This window comes from Chiloscyllium plagiosum, chromosome 9 (assembly GCF_004010195.1).
Source record: "Chiloscyllium plagiosum isolate BGI_BamShark_2017 chromosome 9, ASM401019v2, whole genome shotgun sequence".
In the NCBI taxonomy this organism is placed as follows: Eukaryota; Metazoa; Chordata; class Chondrichthyes; order Orectolobiformes; family Hemiscylliidae; genus Chiloscyllium; species Chiloscyllium plagiosum.
In genome coordinates, this window is record NC_057718.1 from 9,702,910 (window position 1) to 9,724,626 (window position 21,717).

The following is a 21,717-nucleotide window of genomic DNA, read 5'->3' on the forward strand; positions in this document are numbered from 1 at the left end:
CCTCCCACACCCCTCCCCCTCCCAATTATCTCTCAGCCCTGGCCCACAAGCCTCATTCCTGATGAAGGGCTTATGCCCGAAACCTCGATTCTCCTGCACCTCGGATGCTGCCTGACCTGCTGTGCTTTCCCAGCAACACACTCTCGACTCAGTTCCTGGTCAAGTAAAATAGAGCAGAGCGAGTTGTTGAACAGCTTTCGAGAACCTTCACTAGACTGCCTTCAGCTCAAGTATACAGGCAAGAGGCTGGAAGAACACAGCAAGCCAGGCAGCTTCAGGAAGTGTAGACGTTGACGTTTTGGGTGTAGCCCATCTTCAGGAACCTTCTTTCACTTACTGTTGAAATGTCGACTTCTGCACCTCATGCTGCTGCCTGGCTTACTGTGTTCTTCCAGCCTCCTGCCTGTCTACTTTGGATTCCACCATCTACAGTTTTTCTGTCTCCACCACAAGTCTGAAATATGCAGACCAAAACTACACATGGTATTCCAGATGTTTGTCACCAAAGCCCTTATCATGGTAGTAAGTAAATAAGATTTTTTAAGCTGCCTGATGTCATCAGTTGTTAAGCCAGTGGCCTGATTTTTCATTGAGTACATTACTTTCTGTTTAATGACAGTAAATATTAAAAATACCTGAGCTACTGTCTTCTGCACTACAATTTCTGTTTTACCTTATATGTTTGTGAGCATTAAAGCAGTCTGTAGCCTTTAAAACAAAACCTGTGCAGTGGAGGTTCCACTTGTGGGTAAATGGGAGTCTAAGATGCCCTTTATTATTGTCTGTCTTCATACGACCATAAGATATAGGAGTAGAATTAGGCCATTTGGCCCATTAATCATGCCTGATCTGTTTTTCAACCCCATTCTCCTGCTTTCTCCCCATAACTCTTGATCCCCTTACTAATCAATAATTTATTTATCTCTGATTTAAATACACTCAGTGACTTTGCCTCCACAGACTTCTGAGGTAATGAGTTCCACAGATTAACCACCCTCTGTCTGAAAAATGTTCCTGCTCCTCTCAGTTCTAAATGGTTGTCCCTTCACTTTGAGATTGTGCCCTCGGGTCCTAGGTTCTCTTATTAGTGAAAACATCATCTTTACATCCATTCTATCCAGGCCTCTCAGTATTCTGTAAGTTTCAATGAGAGCCCCCTCCTGAGTACAGACCCAGAGTCCTCAGCTGCTGCTCATATGACCAGGATTTTATCCCAGGGATCATTCTTGTGAACCTCCTCTGGACCTCTCCAAGGTCAGCACATTCTTCCTCAGATACAGGGTCTAAAACTGCTGACAATGTTTCAGATGCGGTCTGACCAGAGCCTTGATACAGCCTCAGCAGTATATCTCTGCTCTTGTATTTTAACCCGCAGAATGAATGCTAGCATTGCATTAGCCTTCTTAACTGCCAAGTAACCTCTGTGTTAACCTTAAGAAAATCCTGAGCCAGGACACGCAAGTCCCTTTGTTTCAAATTTCTGAAACCTTTTCCCATTTATAAAATAGTCTGTACCTCCCTCCTTCCTACCAAAGTGCATTACCTCACACTTCCCCCACAGTGTATTCCATCTGTCACTTTTTGCTCACTCTCCTAGCGTGTCCAAGTGGTCCTTCAGCCTCCCTGCTTCAACACTAACTGTCCTTCCATTTATCTTTGTCACCAGATCCCGTAAGATGCTATCCTGTAAGTCTTTTAAGAAACCACAATTTTGACTGAAAGCACTGTGACTTAGTCTTATACATATGGAAATTCCCTTAAATGTTGAACAATTACACCAGATTTAATGTTTAACTTTGAGTTCTCTGCATGTAGTATGGCCACACAACTAATACAGATAATCAGTCTGTGGCTCATGTACATTCACAAGCAGGGGCCTGTTCTCTGCCAGCAAAAGGAATATGTCCAAGCCCAGTGCTCTTTCTAAATTACCCAGAAACTTGGGGAGCCTATAGTTTGTTATTGCTCTTCCCATCTGAGCCAACTCATCATCACTGTCTTATCCTAGTGTAAATTGTTGTGATCATTTGAAATTTGGCATTCTCGCATTTGTCCTGATGAGAGAAGTTTCAGCAAATGTCTTTCTCTTCAGAAATAATTTTCATTTCACTTAGTTATAAGATTTGCAGTCCACATGATTAAAATGTAAAGCCTTGAGAACTTCAATCCTTTTAAAAGTACGTTTTGACATTCCTGACTAGTGCATTCTTAACCCAGCTGAAAGGTTTCAGCGACTGATAGTTTGCATTGAGGTTAGGTCTCTCTAATTGCAGCACGGATGGCACTTGCTAGTAAGGAGAGCCAGGTCATTTTGTCTTCCTCTGTCTCTGTAGCACAAATCCATTGGCGTTTTGGTCCTTGCAGAGCAAATGCATTTTGGATATCTGAAACCGAATATTGGATAATTTTAACATTTGGAAACAAACTAACAGAAAATGATTCAGCTTCTGTGTACTAGAAAAAAAAACTGCTTGCAATCTGATTTAGTAAAAGCTGGTTAAAGTATAACTTGGGAGTCACGTTTGGACAGACAATAGATGTAGCCCTTATCTCTAACACCAAAGATGTTCACTGCCCCCACTCCATTCAGTATCCTTCCTCAAAATCGGGGCTGTGCAGTTGAATGGGTAGGCCATTTAAAAAGGTTAAGAAATTCACTGTCCTCTCTGCCTGGAGATATTTTACATGCACCAATTTTGAAGAGCAGAGTTCAATACTCAAATAGCCAATATTGCTCCATCAACCAAACTCCATTAGAAAGCAGATGGTCTGCCATTTATCTCAGTGCCGTTTGTGGGAGTTCTGTTTGCAAATTTGTTGCATTTCCTAACATTTCAAAAGTGCCAAAAACTTGAAAAAAAATTATTGATTGTAATAAGGATGGCCTTAAACTACGCTGTAACGAAAGTCCTTACCAAGTGCCAGAAATGAAATGGTACTTGCTGTTTTATAAATCTATTCCAACACAGTTTCCTGTCTTTCTTCTTTGGGGATATTATCCTGATGTTCCCATATTGGCCAGCCATTTATCTGGAATGACCAAACTGAGTTGTGTGCTGGTGAGGTGCACTAATACAGTGATTACATGTGAATTTTTATTCAATTGGGTACCAATCTTGGTGAGCCAGTTTGATCATTTTTATTTTGGTTTTAACTTTTAGTTGCTGGATTGAGTCATGGGGTCAGGGTTTTCTCTGGGGAAAACTTTCTTTAAAGCTAGATTCCTGAAGTATTCTTTCAGCTGGGGCAAGAGCAATGCAAATAAAGTTAGCACAGAATCATAGAAAGGTGCAGGAGAAGGCCATTTGGCCCTTCGAGCCTGCCCCACCATTCAATATAACTGATCATGCAATCTCAGTGTCCCATACCTGCTTTCTCTCCATAACCCCTTGATTCCTTTAGCCACAAGGGTCATGGCCACAAGGGCCATGTCCAGTTCTCTCTTGAATGTATCTAATGAACTGACCCCAGCTGTGGGAGAGAAATTGTGCAAATAACCTACGGTGCTGCTATCTGTGACCTGAGAAGGTAGTCAGTGTTCACGGTGTGACATCAAGGACACATGACCAATTACACTAAAGTTATTCTTTAAAATCATGAACAAAAACTACGAACAATAAGAAACCAATCCCTCATACCACAGAAGGCTAAGCAACATTCCTATTATCTTCAGGGCATAGACTGCAACTAAATCCTTGCCCTCTGAAAGTATGCATTTGAATATTGGATCATCTGAATATCATGGCCATCCCTTATGACCTTTTACCCCCTTGCGAGTTTATCTACTACTACTTTGAAGGATTTGTAGACTCTGTTTCCATTGTTTTTTTTGAGGAAATGTGTTCCAAAAACTCTTTTTGAGAAAAGTCTCCTCTTTCTCTTAAATGGATGACCCCCTTGTCCTTAAACAGTGACCCTTTCTTCTAGATTCTCCCACAAGAGGAAATCTCTCCACGTCCACCCCTGCAAGAGCCTTCAGAAGCCTGTGTCTCAATCACATTGGTGAACCTGGATACAAGTCTAGCATGAGCTGTCTTTTGGCAGAAGACAGCCTGCTCTGTCCAGTTATTTCTGAGAACTTCTGTGAACTGCTTCTAGTACGTTTACACCCTTCCTTGAATAGGATTACCAATACTGTACAGACTTGATATAATTGAGCAGTGATGTACATTTGGAGTCTGGGATGTCTTTGATGAGCAGACTGGAGAGAGCCACAGCCGCTAGGAACTGGAGAGACATCTTTGCAGTTCGTTCAAAGGGCAGGTGAGCAACTGTTCTTGAGGTGAAAACAAGGGCGTCGTTAAAGAGGAACAGATTCATATCGTTGATGTGCTCATAAATCCTGGGGAGGAGAAACCATGTTCAACAATGAATAACATAATTGTACACTTTATATAGGAGCTGCTTGTATGTCGTTCAATAAACTATTGTTCAAGGCAAAATGCAGTCATCAACCCAAGCTCTGGAATTCTCTCACTAAATATCCTCATGTCACCTCTCTCTGCTTCCTCCCATCTTGTGTTCTGAAGACTTTCATTTATATAGCACCTTTTTGACCTCAAGGCATCCTAAGGTGCTTGATTGGCAAGTGAAAAACAACACAGGAGTATCACAACTTAGAAAAATCAAGTGACACACAGTGTCTTGCAGTTAAAAATGTTGTTTGAAGGGGTTGGGGGTACATTGAGACGGAGTGACACTAAGGGAGGTCATGTTGCGGCTGTACAGGACATTGGTTAGGCCATATTTGGACTGTTTTGTGCATTTCTGGTCTCCCTCCTATCGGAAGGATGTTGTGAAACTTGAAAGGGTTCAGAAAAGATTTACAAGGATGTTGCTAGGGTTGGAGGATTTGAGCTACAGGGAGAGGCTGAACAGACTGGGGCTGTTTTCCCTGGAGCGTCAGAGGCTGAGGGGTGACCTTGTAGAGGTTTATAAAATCATGAGGGACATAGGGTAAATAGCCATGGTCTTTGCCCTGGGGGTGGGGGGTCCAGAACTAGAGGGCATAGGTTTAAGGTGAGGGCAAATATTTAAAAGGGACCCAAGGGGAAAATTTTTCACACAAAAAGGGTGGTACATTTCTGAAGTGAGCTGCCAGACAAAGTGGTGGAGGCTGGTACAATTACAATATTTCAAAGGCATCTGGATGGATATATGAATAGGAAGGGTTTAAAGGGATATGGGCCAAGTGCTGGCAAATGGGACTACGTTAACTTAGGATATCTGGTTGGCATGTACAAGTTGGAGCGATGACTCTCTTTCCATGATGTACACCTCTATGACGCTATAAGAGTCTTTTGAGTTAGGGAAAGACTGCCTGACACCTTGGGTTGGTCAAATTGTGGTTTGTTACAAATCTGTAAGTGTTATCCAGCCAGAGCTAGCAAACTGAAAATGTATCCCTCTTCCCTTCTCCCAGTGAGTGGAAAAGAGATAAAAACAAGAAAGCATAAAAGCTAATTTAATGAAGACGAGACTTCAATCCACAGGTTAAACTATCAAAGTGAAGAATGATCATTGCTTTCCAGATCACAGTGTGTAATCAGTGCTAAAACTCTATGAAATGTGAGGCACAATTTAACCCACACTATGCTCTGGAGTTTTCACTTTCAGAATTTTGTTCCCTATCTATATTTTTTCCACCCATAATGTGTCAAGCCATCTGTCTTTTGTTTGTCCTAATTGTGAATGAGTATTTTCTAATTAGATTACCTACAGTGTGGAAACAGGCCCTTTGGCCCAACCAGTCCACACTGACCCTCCGAAGAGTTACCCACCCAGACCCATTTCCCTCTGACTAATGCACCTAACACTATGGGTAATTTAGCATGGCCTATTCATCTGACCTGCACTTTTTTTAGATTGTGGGAGGAAACCGGAGCACCCGGAGGAAACCCACGCAGACACAGGGAGAACATGCAAACTCCACACAGACAGTCACCCAAGGCTGGAATCGAACCTGGGACCCTGGTGCTGTGAGGCAGCAATGCTAACCACTGAGCCACCATGCCGCCCCATATGTTTGTGTTTTGGGGGTTTGAAGGGAAATAGTTTAAGTTGCATAATTGTAAATTATTAACTCTCTTCTCTCTGCCATGTTCAAATTAAAAATGAAAAGAAAATGCTGGACAAATTCAGCAGCATCTGTGGAGAGAAACCGAGTTAATGTTTCAAGTCTGGTATAACTTCAGTACTGCATTCCGAAAAAGATTCAGTAACCTCAAAACATGAACTCTCCCTCTCTCCCCAGCTGCTGCCAGATCTGCTGAATTTTTCCAACATTTTCTCTTTTTTAAATTCAGATTTCCAGCATCCGCAATGTTTTGCTTTTATTTCTTTGTGTGTTACAGTAAATAATTACTTTGTGTTAATCACAAAACCTGGTGTGATTACCTTACCATGAATAACAATCTGTAAGGTAAACGATGGCCTAGTGTTATTATCACTAGACTATTAATCCAGAGACCTGGATAATGTTTTGGGGACGTGGGTTCAAATCCCACCATGGCAGAAGGTAGAATTTGAATTCAATAATAATCTGGAAAGATGAGTCTAATGATGACTGTTAAAGCATTGTTGGTTGTCAGGAAAGACCAACTGGTTCACTAATGCCCTTTAGGAATGGAAATCTACCATTCTTAATTGGTGTGGACTACATGTGACTCCAGACCCACAGCAATGTGGTTGACTCTTAACTGCCTTCTGTGCAATTAAGGATAGGCAATAAATGCTGGCCTAGCCAAGGGCACCCACATCCCATGAATGAATAAAAAAAGTCTGGGGAATTGTTTGTCTTGGTTAGCCAACAGGGTTTTGTACATTTTGTGAAGGTTTGTAAAACAGTATGTTTATCAGCACACTCCGTTAAGCCATGATAAAAGCAACAGATCTTTTTCTTTGGTACTGGTTGAGGGATTAGCAAGGGAGAATACCTCAGGTTTTCTTTAAAAAAAAATTTGGGATCTTACATCTCCAGCCTGGGACCTAGGCAAGGCCTCTACTGAAAGCACGTCCTTTGTATTTCTTTGAGCCATGAAGTGGTATAGGATGTCCAAACTTAAAATTCTACATAAATGCAGTTTTTTTTTGTTGTTTGACTCAGTTTGCACTGTAGCTATCAGAATAATTGCTGATAACCCAAGCTCCCATGTCGATGTGTTCCAATAGTAACAGCCAAGAGGTTTCAAAGCTTTCTCACGGCCAAGGGAGGGGAAATCATTGAGCTGTGTTGATGCATGTCACGGCAGGTATTCAAAGATACGGTTTCTACAACCAATGCAAACAGCTAGATCTCTCAGCAGGAGCTTCGGCTGTGTGCACGGACGAGGTTAGAACTTCAGAACCCACCTGAAGGAAGGACAAATCTTTCCATCAAGGCAACTCATATGAGCCACTTCCTGAACCTGAATCAGGTACCTATTTGCCTCCAACAAGATCTGTAAAGCAATCACATCCAAATTTAACATGCAGCAAAAACCACTTTAGTGAAACAGATCAATTTTAGAACAGCCCATTCTATTGTGGGAATTTCCAGAGACTGAGAGTGGCTCAGCTATCCTCTGACCCTTCTCTGTAGACCATGCAGCCCAATTGATTGGCACTTCTTGCATGACCTTCAACCTTTACTTCCTCCATCATTGATGTACTGTGGCAGCAGCATGTACAATTTACCCTGTGGTAAATCACCACGACTCCTTCCAAACCTAAGACCTCTTCACATCTAGAAGGAGAAGGGCAGCAGATAGATAGGAACACCACATGTTCCTGTACAAGCCACTCACTACCCCGATTTGGAAATATATAATCGTTCCATCACTGTTGTTGGGTCAATGTCCTGGAACTCTCTTTCCAACGGCACTGAGGCTGTCAAGATATTTTCAGACACATTCAAGCCGTTCATCGTGATGTTTACTCTCCATAAAAGCCTCCACCCTGCTTATTTTGTTCTCATGCTATCCTTCCATTCCTCATCTGTTTATTTGCCTCCCCGTAGTTGTGTCAATACCATTCTCCTTGACCTGTTCACTCTCTGGTTAAATGTCTCTCCTGAATTCTCCTTTTGGATTTAATTCGTTACAGTTCTGATCCCATTATCTAAGAAGGGATGTATCTGCCATAGGCAGAGTGCAATGGAGATTCACCAGATTAATTGCTGGGATGGCCGGATTATCTTAAGAGGAGGGATGGAGGACAATTCCAAATTCTGCAGAGTTTTGAAAAATTAGAGGTGACCTAATTGAAACTTATAAATTCTCACAGTGCATGATAGGATGTATGTAGATGAGATGAGGAGGTTGGTTAGCTCAGTTGGCTGGTTGCAATGCAGAGTGATGGCAACAGTATGTGCTAGTTTCTGCACCAGCTGAGATTACCATGAAAGACACTGTCTTGAACTCTGCCTTTGCCTGAGGCGTGATGATCCTCTAATTAAACTACCACCAGTTGTGGACAGAGCAGGGCAATGGTTTGGTAGGACTAAGGGGACTTTCGCTTTTACCTTTTTACCAGGGGAAACCCTGCCTGGTGGGTCTAGAACCAGGGGACCGAAACAGCCTAACCCTTACCCTGAAATGAAACGGAAGTTCTTCACTCTGAGGATGGTGAATCTTTGGAATTGTTTGCATCCTGTAGAGGCTCATTCATTGAGCAGGTTCAAGACACAAATCCAAAGGTTTCTGGAGGCTAACGGCATCAAGGGTGGGAATGTGGCACTGAGGTAGTTAACCAATCATGATTTAATGCAGTGATTGAGTCGGTTTGAAGGGCAGAATGGCTTGCTCCTGTGTTCTTCCTTTAAGGTGGTTGGTAACACAGGAGACAGAGGGTAAGTACCTCGGGGGGGGTACAGGCAGAGAGAAACAGGGCATGAGGGATGACTGTCATTGAGGGAATAGATGAGAGGCTTCAATGCACAACAGATTAGGGAGGGGAGATAGGGCTGAACAAGGTGACAAGGACAAGAACAGGATGAGAATTTTGAAGGATTTGAGATCAGCAAACCCAGCAGTCATGGGCAATGCTCCCTTTTGTTGCTTTGTACCGAGCACTTTTAACAATGTATGTTACCTTTTTAAAAAAAAAAAGTGCTGGACATTGCATACTCAATATCTTAAAGGGGACAAGCAAGGGCTGTGCAGAGGGTAGCAGGAACATTGGATGGGATTAAGATACGGTCAGCAGTGTTTTGGGTGAGCTGAAGTTTAAGTTCTTAAGAAGGCCTCCAGTTGGGAAGCTGGACACGGGACAAATGAAAATATGGGAGAGATGAATTGAGGCAGAGTGAGGAGTTGGGTGATGTTATGAAGTTGGAGATGGTGGTCCTGAACCTGATATCCTCGCATCGGCACGTGAATCTGTCTGTTTAGAAGTTAGCGTTCATTACAGCAATCTCTGGAAAAAGATTATGTAAAGTCAAGATCCCATCTCCATGTTGGAGACAGCAATAACAAACCTTTAATTTTATATGTAAAATTGATAAATTGTATGTAAAATGTTTTTGACAGCTGAAGGAAGCAGATCTGCATCCACTTTAAAAGATTTCATTATATTGTCATCTTCTGGCATTGAAAGGCTTTGTATTAATACAGCCCAAAGCACATTGACACAGTGCAGAAGCACAGATCCAGTTACTGGTGTCTGTCAGTAGAATAGAACTTAGCTCCACTTCCAGACATCAGACAAATGGCTACAATTGACTTACCGGAGAGCCGGCAATGCTGCTCTGGGCTTCCACTATCTCTTGATCCCTCTGATGCCGCACTTTCAGCTGGAACAAACAGTAACAGAAGGTTCAAATAGTGTCAGAAGATCACTTTATTGTCAAAGGCAGCTTCATTTATTTAAAAAAAACAGATTTATGCGGTGTTTTGAGCTGGTGGCAGGTGACGTAACCTCAATTGAGAAAGACCTACTGCATCACAGAATCACACCCTAACAGAAGTTAGGAGCATCACCTGCACAAATCAGTACACTTGCATACACACCCAGATGTACACAAGACTATATGCTCAAATTTTCGCATATATATATATAATAGGCACTGTGCCTTGGAGTAGCGTTTGGAGGTGATTGTGTTCCCATGTAACTGCTTCCCTTGCCTTCTGAGAGGTAGAGGTTGTAGGTTTAGAAGGTGCAGCCTCAAATGTATTTGCAAGTTGCTCCGGAACATTGCACAGATTGTACAGGATATGGATACCTGGAGCATTTGGAGAAGTTGGCTGTTTAAGGTACCAACAATGGCAGAGCAATTAGACATGGGCTATCAGAAACAGAACATTGGATGGGTTAAATGGTCATTGCCTCGTTTTTCAATTTGTGCCCTGTTACTGTATGGTGCCCGCTATCAATCCCTTTCCTGTATGAGGAGGAGATGTAAAAAGTAAGATGTAATATAATGGATGGAGTCAGATGCATCGCCAGAGATGGGTCAATAATGGGTCAATGTGAAGATGTAAATTGAGCAGTCTGTATTACCACTAGGAAATGGTGCAAAATCATATGAACGAGAAGGTGGATCACATGATCTAGAGGTTGCTGCCTTGACCTGTACATAGTATTTTACCATCTTTAATTAGAATGTTATGTTTGCAGACATCAAAAGGTCTCCGTCAAACATTTCCAAACCCCCTGCCTCAGTTTGAGTAGAAAATCTTGCGCTAATGTGTGAACACTTATGATCACATGACAACAGGGAGGCAATGGCCTAGTGGCCAAGGCAGATTTGAATTCATATTCTGAAATAGCCTTGTAAGCCATTCAGTTGTACCAATCACTACAAAGTGTCAACAAAGAAATGAAACCAGACTGGTCACCTAGCAGTGGTCCAGGGATCGGAAGAGACAATGGCAAAAACAGCCCTGCCGACCCTGCAAAGTCGTCCTCACTAAGATCTGGGGGCTAGTGCCAGACTATCTCACAGACTAGTCAAGCAACAGCCTGACATAGTCATACTCACAGAATCATACCTTATAGGCAATCCCCCACACACCACCACCACCAACCCTGAATGTATCCTGTCTTACTGGCAGGATACACCCAGCAGAGGTGGTGGCACAGTGGTATACAGTCTGGAGGGAGTTTCTCTGGGAGTCCTCCACATTGATTCTGCACCATATGAAGTCTTATAGCTTCAGGCCAAACATGGGCAAGGAAACCACCTGCTGATTTCCACATGCTGTCCTCCCTCAGCTAATGAATAGATATTCCTCCGTATTGAACAATATTTGGAGGAAGCACTAAGTGTGGCAAGGGCACATAGTGTACTCTGGGTGGGGGATTTCAACGTCCATACTAAGAATGATTCGGCAGCAGTATTATTGATCAAGCTGTTCGGGTCCTAATAGACACAGCTGCTAGACTGGGTCTGCAACAAGTGGTGAGGGAACCAACAAGAAGGAAAAACATACTTGATCTCATCCTTACCAGTCTGCCAGCTGCAGATGGATCTGTCCATGTCAATATCGGAAACCGCACTGTCCTTGTGGAGACAAAGTCCCGCCTCCACTTTGAGGATAACCTCCATTCTGTTGTGTGGCACTATCACTGTGCTAACTAGGACAGACTTCAAGACTGGACATCCATGAGGCCCTGTGGGCCATCAACAATAACAGAATTGTACTCTAGCACAATATGTAATGTCATGAACGGGCATATCCACGAATCAATGATTAACATAATGTCTGGGGATCAATGCAGATTCAATGGAGAGTGCAGGAGGGCATGCCAGGAGCAGCATCAGGCATACCTGAAGATGAAGGGTCGAACTGGTAAAGCCACCAAACAGGACAATATGCCCAAACAACATAAGCAAAAAGTGACAGACTGAACTAAGCGATCTCACAATTAGCAGATCAGATCTAAGCACTGCAGTCCTGCCACATCCAATCAGGTATGATGATGGACAGTTAAACAACTTGAGAAGGAGACTCTACAAATGTCCCCAGCCTTAATGACACATCAGTGCAAAGTTAAGGCTGAAGCATTCGCAGCAATCTTCAACCAGAGTGCCAAGTGGATGATTCTTCTCGGACTGTTGGTCTCTTGACACCATCCAGGATAAAGCGGCCCACTTGATTGGCACTGCATCCACAAGCATCCTTTCCCTTCACCACCAATGCTCAGTAGCAGCAGTATGTACTATCTACAAGATGCTCTGCAGAAATTCGCCATAGATCCTCAGACTGCACCTTCCAAACCCATGACCCTTATCATCTAGAAGGACAAGGGCAGGTAGACACATGGGAACACCACCAACTGTTAGATCCCCTCCAAGCCACTCACCATCCTGACTTGGAAATATATCGCCTTTCCTTCACTGTCGTTGGGTCAAAATCGTGGAATTCCCTCCCTAAGGGCATTGTGGGTCAACCCACAACACATGGACTGCAGCGGTTCAAGAAGGCAGCTCACCACCACCTTCTCAAGGGACAACTAGGGACAGGCAATGAATGGTGGCCCAGCCAACGACACCCATTTCCCACAAGTGAATAAAACAAAATACAGCACAGGAGGCCTTTCAGCCCATCGAGCCTTCACTGCTTGGATTGATTTAGGTTTGGTTTTCAGACACCGTTGGAGCTGCCCGCTATGGCGAATCCTGTCCCTCGGTGGGCGTACCTGCTGGATGTAATCCCGAAAGCGCTTGAGGTTGGCAATGGCTGCAGCGAGGTCATGGCGGTCCACATGTTGGATGGGAGTGTGTAGCCTCAGAGCGCTCAGCAGTATCACGTACTCATCGAAGCGGCTGCTGAGGCTCAGCAGCATTTCCTGAAGACTAACGACAACAATGGAGACAGCCAATTTAAAAGAGAATAAACCCAAAACTGGCAGTTGCCAGGGCTACTCCACCACACACTAATGCACACTCACTACGTTAGAGAGATGCCAACAGTCAGCATACCTCAACATTTTTGTCACTGCCGATCGGTCGTGTCTGGTTAGGAAAACACGGAAACCTGGACTAGTGTTTCGACACTGGAAGAACAGTAAAGCAAGGCTTCTGTTAATCAGCGAGAACCGAAATGCAAGTAGATCATCATCCCTATTACCCTCTCCTCTCAAGGTGCTGACATCCCCTCCCCGGGCTACACTTATTAGTTATCAGTAGCTAATATCTACCCCATCCTTCTGGGCATTCTGAGCAGAGAAGGACAATACGAGATTTGTAAAACCATACAATGCTACAGCACGGAAAGAGGCCAGCATTGAGAGTGCAACAAAAATACTCAGCCAGGTCTGGCAGCATCTGTGGAGAGAGATAGAGTTAACATTTCAATCTGGTTTATTTCAGGGTGTCATGGTGGCTCAGTGGTTCACACGCTGCCTCATAGTGCCAGAGACTCACATTCCGTTCTATGTGCAGTTTGCGCACAGTTCTCCCCGTGTCTGCATGGGTTTCCTCCCACAGTCCAAGTTAGGCGGATTGGCCATGGGAAATTGCCCCACGGTGTCCAGGGATGCGCAGGCTAGGTGGGTTAGCAGTGGGAAATGCAGGGTTATGGGGATAGAGGGTGAGTCTGGGTGGGATGCTTTTCAGAGGGTCAGTGTGGACTCAATGGGCTTAATGGCCTGCTTCCTCATGATTCTATTCAAAACTCTTTTTCAGCACAGTTCTGGACTGGATTCAAAGCTGTGTTTCTCTAGTGATTTGTATTTTTATTTGAAGGGGACAATATTATTTCAATGGGTGCGGTCACCAATGAGGAGTTATCACTCGAAGTCTGCTGCTAAGAAGTAGGAAGAGAAAGTGGAAAATTGTCCTTATTCAGAAAGCTGCTGTCACATAGAATGAGAATGGTTGAGATAGAGATCCTGACCATTGGCAGATAAATGTTTGAAAATTCGAGGAAGGTGCATGGGGAGAGGATCAGATCAGTGGGATTATTCCAGTGGACTGTCATTGCAGAGGGAACAAAGTGCCTGCTCTCTCTGTGCCAGACATTTACTCAATTCATTTATAAGCTTGTGTTATGTTGAGGTTGTACAAGACATTAGTGAGGCCTCTTCTGGAGTATTGTGGTCACCCTGTTATAAGAAGGATATTATTAAGCTGGAGAAGATTCAGAAGAGATTTGCCAAGATGTTGTGAAGGAATATAGAGGGTTTGAGTTATAAGGAGGGGCTGGGTAGGCTGAAACTTTCCTAGGGTGGGAGATTTTGAGGTGAGAGAAGGAAGATTTTAAAAAAGACACGAGGGGCAATTTTTCTTTTACACAGCGTGGTTCATGTGTGAAATGAACTTCAGAGGAAGTGCTGGATTCAGGTATGGTTATAACATTGAAAAGACATTTCGATAAGTACGTGAATAAGAAATATTTGGAGGCATATGAACCAAGTGAAGGCAAGTGGGACTAGTTTCATTTGGGGTTATGGTCGGCATGGACTGGTTGGACTGAAGGGTCTGTTTCTGTACTGTTTGACTCGATGACTATGGGGATATGGTGTCTGAGACCTCCCCTGTCAATCAGATACACACTGACACACACAGGCACAGACAGACAGACACACACACAGTAAGTTCACTGTACAGTGAGCATGAGTTGTAGAATTTAAAAGCTCAGAAAGAGACCATTCAGCCCATCACATTGATGCTAGGTCTTTAATTGGAAGGCCCAATTTAATTCCATATCTCCACACTCTTTCCCCCCCACCCCCCTCCAAACCCGCTGTTCAAAAATGTATGATTGTCTTTGTAAAGTTACTGAGGACTGGCCCCTGGAGGGGGGCAGTCTACGTATGGTCTCTATCACAGCTTTACACTCATCTCAAGCATCTTCCAGCCACTTGAGAATTTTTGGAGTGAGATCGAGGAAAGAGGCGCAATACAGTGTGTGCACAGCAAGATCCCACAAACAGGAATGATATCATGAGCAGATAGTCTGTTGATAGAGGGAGAACTTCTTCCCCCAGTTGCCCTACTGTCCTCAAAACCATGCTGTGGAATTTTATACATCCCATGTGGGTCAGACTGTCTCAGTTAAACACCTTCTGGGAAAAACAGCACCTTCCAACAATGCAGCACTGGAAGTGAGTCAATAAGCGTGTTGCTGGAAAAGTAAATCCGGTCAGGCAGCATCCAAGGAGCAGGAGAGTCAACGTTTCGAGCATAAGGTCTTCATCAGGGAGTGCCTGTTCCCTGGATGCTGCCTGACCTGCTGCGCTTTTCCAGCAACACACTTTCAGCTCTGATCTGCAGACCTCACTTTCTCCTCCGTGAACCTTGAGTGTGATTTTCAAATCCTCAATCAAAATCCCTTCATGATTCGGAATACCTTTCTGTTGCAGGAGCAGGTTTCGGAACTGTGATAGCCCACCTCCTTGTCCATAAACTGACTGACTGAGTGAGCCTTAGCCAGACTATAGCAACAACCAGAGCTGGGGTGTGTTGCGAACTTTTAAGAATGATTGAATGAATCATCAGCTGAGCATCTGTGCCTAATGAAATCACATATTGCAGGAATTGAAAAGCTAGCTTCCTGACTGTGGGAAATGGGTCCATTATCTTCAGACATTAGGAGGAAGTATCAAGGCTGAGTCTGACTTTAATTCTATCAAACCATTTCTCATTAGCAACAAAAAGCATAGAGACTGAACATGCACAGGAAGACCCTAATCATTCAAACTGGCTTCAGATTGACAAACAAGGCAATGTTTATTAACCACACAGTTCAGCCTGGTGTTCCCTTGGCTATAGGCAATTGAGGAGTGATCAAATCAACCTTTAAAAAAATTTGGTAGGTGAGACGAAGAAAAGCAAATTCTTTTGATTGAGGGAGGGGATGAGGATATTGTTGCAGTTTACTTTAAGCAAGGGGCAGACATAAGTATTTCTGACATAAGGACATCAAGGCTATGGAGCTAAGATGAGTGGATGGAGTTAGAAGCGAATGGCGGAACAGACTCAATGGGCTGAATGTCCTTCTTCTGCATACGTACACCCATGAACATGACCATGTACACCAGAAAGTGCAGCTTGCATTTATGTAGCACTTTTAGTGTGGTAAAATGTTGCAAGGCACTTCAAACAAAATCTGTCCCCCAGGCTACATGGGGAGACTCTGGGGCGTGTGACCCGAAAGTTCGATTAAAGGGCTACTTTGAAGGAGCATGTTGCAAATGGAGAGGCTGAGGGAGGGCTCCAGAGCTTAGAGCCCAGGGAACTGAAGGCACAGCAGCCACTGGTGGGGGAGATTGAAATCAAGACTGAAATTGGATGATTGTAGACCTTGGAGGATTAGAGGGCTGGAGGAGGTTCCAGAGATGAACACAGGGGGAGGAGAAGCATTGAGGCCATTGCAGGATTTAAAATGGATAAATGTAAGGCCAGCATTTGCAACTTTCTCCCACTGTCCCCTGTTCTGTTGTTTCAGAATTCCCATTATAGGTGGATACTGGTTTTGAGGAAGACAAGGCCACAGAGAGTGTCAGAGGGACGTGGCAGGTTAAAAAGCTAAGTTTTACTCATTAAATCAATTGCTCAACTGCACAGTTTGCCTTTGATTCTGCCCAGGAAGGGGATCCCAGGCTGGTTGGTAACTAACCTGTTAGTTCAAGTTGCTGATTCTAAGTTCACTGGAAGTTATGAAACTTCAGGTGACACATTTTCAAGAACAGGATGAGAATTTCAGCTGAAGTTAACCTTTGCGAGATGCTCTTAGTTAACCTGTTCTCCCCAGCACCAGCTTATGTCCCATAGTAATGTAGGAATACAGAAACAGGAATAGGCCATTTAGCCCATTAAGCCTGTTTTGCCACTTATAGTCACAGAAACAGGCCCTTCGGTACAACTTGTCCCTGCCAACCAGATATTCTAAATTAATCTAGTCCTACTTGCCAGCATTTGGCCCATATCCCTGTAAACCCTTCCTATTTATGTACTCATCCAGATGCCTTTTAAATGCTGTAATTGTACCATCTTCACCACTTCCTCTGGCAGCTCATTTCATACATGTACCACCCTCAGTGTGAAAAAGTTGCCCCTTAGCTCTCCTTTAAATCTAAACCCATGCCCTCTAGTTTTGGACCCCCCCCCCCCACCCTTGGGAAAATACCTTGACTATTCACCCTAACAATTCCCCTCATGGTTTTATAAACCTTTATAAGATCACCCCAGCCTCTCCCTATAGCTCAAATCCTCCAATCCTGGCAACATCCTTGTAAATAATTAAATTCCCTACAGTATGGAAACAGGCCCTTCAGCCCAACAAGTCCACACTGACCCTCCAATGAGTAACCCACCTAGACCCATTCACCTACATTTACCCCTGACTAATGCACCTAACACTACAGGCAATTTAGCATGGCCAATTTACCTAACCTGCAGGAAACCGGAGCACCCGGAGGAAACCCACATAGACACAGGGAGAATGTACAAACTCTACACAGACAGTTGCCCGAGGTGGAAATTGAACTCGGGTCCCTGGCACTGCGAGGCAGCAGTGCTAACCACTGAGCCACCGTGCCACTTCCTTTCTGAACCCTTTCGGGTTTCACAACATCTACAGCAGGGAGACCAGAATGCCATCATAACGTGATCATGCAAGATCAGGCACCTCAAGCAGACTCTCACCTTGTCAATAGTCTTCAGAATGGTACTGTAGTTGTTGAAGAAGTTGGTATAGTTTGTCAGTCTGGTGCTGAACTTCACAAAGACATCTCCCAGACACTGCGACGGACCCCACTCGCTGAGACGCTCTCTCAAGTCCCTCAGTAAACTTCTGCAACATTCAGAAGAACAGTCATTGTTATTAGAATGGACAAGGAATATGACTAACCGAACTAACATGACTAATGTGAGTGTCACTGACAGAGCCAGCATTTGTCACACATCCTTAATCACCCTTAAAATGAGTGGCTTCATAGAATCATACAATCACTACAGCGTGGAAGCAGGCCATCTGGCCCATACCGACCCTTCGAAGAGCATCCCACCCAGATCCACCTCCCTCTGCTATTCCCATAACCCCACTTTTTTACCATGGCTAACCCACCCAGCCTGCATGTTCTTGGACACTATTTAGCATGACCAGTCCACCCTAAGCTGTACATCTGTGGATTGTGGGAGGAAACCGGAGCACCCGGAGGAAACCCACACAAACGCAGGGAGAACGTGCAAACTCCACACAGAGGTTGCCTGAGGCTGGAATTTAACCCAGGTTCTTGGCGCTGTGAAGCAGCAGTGCTAACCATCAAGCCACTGTGCTGCCCCAAATGGCTTGTTAGGCCATTTCAGAGTTAACCCGTTGCAGGTAAGGATGGCAGATTTCCTTCCCTAAAGGGCATTATTGAACCAGGTAGGTCTTGGCAGCAATTCTTACACGTTCACTATTAAGCCAGTCTTTTTGTATTCCAGACTTATCTGACATGGTGGGATTGGAACCCATGCCCCCAGGGTGAGATTCTGATTTACTAGTCCAGTGACATTCCCACTCGACACTGTCTCACCTTCATGTATAGACTAAGGGTTACCTGTGCGTGAGATACAAGCTGGGATCTGAGTGAGGGGTTTAACTGATTCCTGAAGAAGGGCCTGTGCCCGAAACGTCAAATCTCCTGTTCCCTGGATGCTGCCTGACCTGCTGTGCTGTTCCAGCAATAAAGTTTCAACTTTGATCTCCAGCATCTGCAGACCTCACTTTCTCCTCGTTTAACTGATTTACACATACAATGATTCAGACGGAAAGATGGTGCATTTGATTAAAGTCTCAGCAAAGTTGACCCAAGGGACAGTCCCCAGTTCCCACTCTTACACCCTTCAGATACCACGGTGGTTTGATAACCTGTGCTATCCTGCTTCAATAAAGTATCAGGTGTGCACCTGTTGAGTTCCAGGATCAAGAGGATATCAGAAAAGATGATATGGATATTGGCCATGCTCAAGACTGCACGGTTGGAAGCCAGTGCTGCTCTGAGCCGAACCCAGTAAATGTCTTTCACAATCTCCAGAGTCTGCACGTAATTTTGCTCGCTTGACAAGGTCTCCCTGGCAAACTGGGTCCGTTTCTCCACAAACTTGCCACGTGGACTTCTGTTCTAAGAAACAAGAGTGGGAAAGATTAAAGGGTAGGTGACAAGTTGGAAATAAAGGTTTATTTTTAAGGATGTTAATTCTGTGAAATGTTGGCAGCACTGATTCACCCAACATTTACCGCCCACTCTCATTTGCTCTCAAATATAGGGTATGTAGGTGAGTTTGATCTTAGAGTAGGATAAAAGGTGGGCACAACATCGAGGGCCAAAGGGCCTGTACTGTGCTGTTCTGTTCTATGTTTTATGTTCACTCCCTCTCATGTGCCCTGACACTTGTCCTGACAGAGGCTGAGACCTGAATGTTCAGGTTGGGTTTTTTTAGATCTTTCAGAATGACAGGAAGCTAGGAAATGTTGGAGAGGTAGCAGTGCTAAGTAAGGATGACATTAATTTAATAGAGATTGCGATTAATTTAATCCTAAAGATTAATGTCTAGACCATTTCAGGTTGGAAGTCATTTGTGAATGTAGTTTATAGACCATCTGACAGTCACAGTACCATGGGACAGGGAATACAGGAAAATCTGATGGGAGCTCGTGAGCAAAGTATAACAGTAATCATGGGTTATTTTAGTTCTCATGTAGCAATTGGGTGAATCAGATTGGCAAAGGTAGCCTTGAAGATGGGTTCATAATGAATTTTCAGGACAGTTTTCAAGAGCAGCACATTTTTAGTGTCAACCAGAGTTGACTCTTGTAGATGTGGTAACATCTAATGAGACAAAATTAATTAAATAACTCACCGTGAAGATGCCACTTGGTAGCATTGATTGTAACATGATTGCATTTTGCATTCAGTTTGAGGGAGAGAAGTGTTAGTCTAAGACTAATGTTTTAAACTTTAAAAAGGTCAGTTATAAAGACATGAAAACAATTGGCTAAAGTGAATCAAGGAATTAGGATAAAGGTTAGGTCAGTAAAGATGCAGTGGCAAAGATTTGAGAATATATTACTGAGGAAGTTAAAGATAGAAAAATACAACTCCATGAAGATTAGTGACAGTTCAGAAGATTGAACATTTTTTAAAAAAAGCAAACAATTTCTAAAAGATTAGTGAGAAGGGAAGAAGTTAAATATAAGAGATAGCTAGCTTGAAATATGAAAACATATACTGAGAGTTTCTACAGGAAAAGGAATAAGTAAAATGAGAGTGAGCCTGGGGAATTAATAATGGAAAAGAAGGAAACGGTGGATGAATTGAACAGATATTATGTAGTTGTCACACTGTGGAGGATAGAAATGACAGCCTAGAAATTTGGAGTATTGTGTTCAGTTCCTGGCATCTTAGTTAAGGAAGGATGTTAAAGCTGTGGAGAAAGTGTAAAAGAGATTTACTGGAATGATTTCAGGAATAAGAGACTTTAGATTCAAAAGAAGATTAGAGAAATGGGGCTTATTCTCCTTGGAGCAGGGAAGATTAAGAGGTGACCTTATTGAGGTGTTCAAAATTATGAACAAGATTCATTTCAATCTTGAAATGAACAATGGGGAGTAGTTTCTTTACTCAGAGCAGTTGGGATTTGGAATGTGCTGCCTTGGAGGAGGTGGAGGTTTCGAAAGAGAGTTGGATATATATTTGAAAGTGATGAATTTACGGGGCCATGCAAAATGGGACTCCATTCCAATGGGACTCGGTCTCTCTTTCGGGAGCTGGTACAGACATGGTTTGTTGAATGGGCTCCTTCTGTACAGTAAAATTCTATGATTCTAAATCATTCTCAATCAGGAGGTGGAAGTGAAGAAGGAACTGAAACAAAGTACAATCACCAGGAGCAATTAAAAGCTTTTCAATAATGCGTTCGACAATGTTCCCCATGGGACCCTGGTTAGCAAGGTCAGGTCTCATGGTTTATAGGGAGAACTAGCCATTTGGATATAGAACTGGCTCAAAGATATAAGATAGATGGTGGTGGTGGAGGGTTGTTTTTCAGACTGGAAGCCTGTGCCACAAGGATCGGTGCTGGGTCTATTACTTTTAATGATTTATATAAATGATTTGGATGGGAGTATTAGAGATGTAGTGGACTGTGAAGAAGGTTACCTCAGATTACAATGGGATCTTGATCAGATGGACCAATGAGCTGAGGAGTTTAATTCAGATAAATGAGAGGTGCTGCATTTTGGGAAAGCAAATCTTAGCAGGACTTATACACTTAATGATAAGGTCCTAGGGCGTGTTTCTGAATAAAGAGACCTTGGAGTGCAGGTTCATAGCTCCTTGAAAGTAGAGTCGCAGGTAGATAGGATAGTGAAGAAGGCTTGCTTTCCTTTATTGGTCGGAGAATTGAGTACAGGAGTTGGGAGGTCATGTTGCAGCTGTACAGGACATTGGTTCGGCCACTGTTGGAATATTGTGTGTAATTCTGCTCTTCTTCCTATCAGAAGGATGTCGTGAAACTTGAAAAGGTTCAGAAAAGATTTACAAGGATGTTGCCAGAGTTGGAGGATTTGAGCTATAGGGAGAGGCTGAATAAGCTGGGGCTGTTTTCCCTGGAATGTCAGAGGCTGAGGGGTGATCTTATAGAGATTTGTAAAATCATGAGGGACGTGGATAGGATAAGTAGACACAGTCTTTTCACTGGGGTGGGAATCCAGACCTAGAAGGCAAAGGTTTAGGGTGAGAGGGGAAAGATATAAAAGGAACCTAAGGGGCAACTTTTTTCACGCAGAGGGTGATATGTGTATGGAA

At 43.6% G+C, this 21,717-nt stretch overlaps 2 protein-coding genes across 7 annotated transcripts in view; one reads left to right on the forward strand and one right to left on the reverse strand.

The window, feature by feature from the left end:
* Positions 1-4,044, forward strand: part of reps1 (RALBP1 associated Eps domain containing 1) — a 72,676-nt gene extending 68,632 nt beyond the window's left edge. For all 5 annotated transcript variants that reach the window (XM_043695343.1, XM_043695346.1, XM_043695348.1 and 2 more), the window contains one exon: positions 3,928-4,044. In XM_043695343.1, coding sequence (XP_043551278.1) covers positions 3,928-4,029 — 102 coding nt within the window. In that variant the 3' untranslated portion in view covers positions 4,030-4,044. The remainder of the gene's footprint in view (positions 1-3,927) is intronic.
* The window catches only part of LOC122552600 (epithelial cell-transforming sequence 2 oncogene-like), a 54,266-nt gene continuing 34,774 nt past the window's right edge, over positions 2,226-21,717 (reverse strand). For both annotated transcript variants that reach the window (XM_043695341.1, XM_043695342.1), the window contains 8 exons: positions 18,818-19,032; positions 17,570-17,717; positions 12,902-12,975; positions 12,619-12,775; positions 9,704-9,769; positions 7,351-7,439; positions 4,170-4,342; positions 2,226-2,384 (listed from right to left, as the gene is read on the reverse strand). In XM_043695341.1, coding sequence (XP_043551276.1) covers positions 2,254-2,384; positions 4,170-4,342; positions 7,351-7,439; positions 9,704-9,769; positions 12,619-12,775; positions 12,902-12,975; positions 17,570-17,717; positions 18,818-19,032 — 1,053 coding nt within the window. In that variant the 3' untranslated portion in view covers positions 2,226-2,253. The remainder of the gene's footprint in view (positions 2,385-4,169; positions 4,343-7,350; positions 7,440-9,703; positions 9,770-12,618; positions 12,776-12,901; positions 12,976-17,569; positions 17,718-18,817; positions 19,033-21,717) is intronic.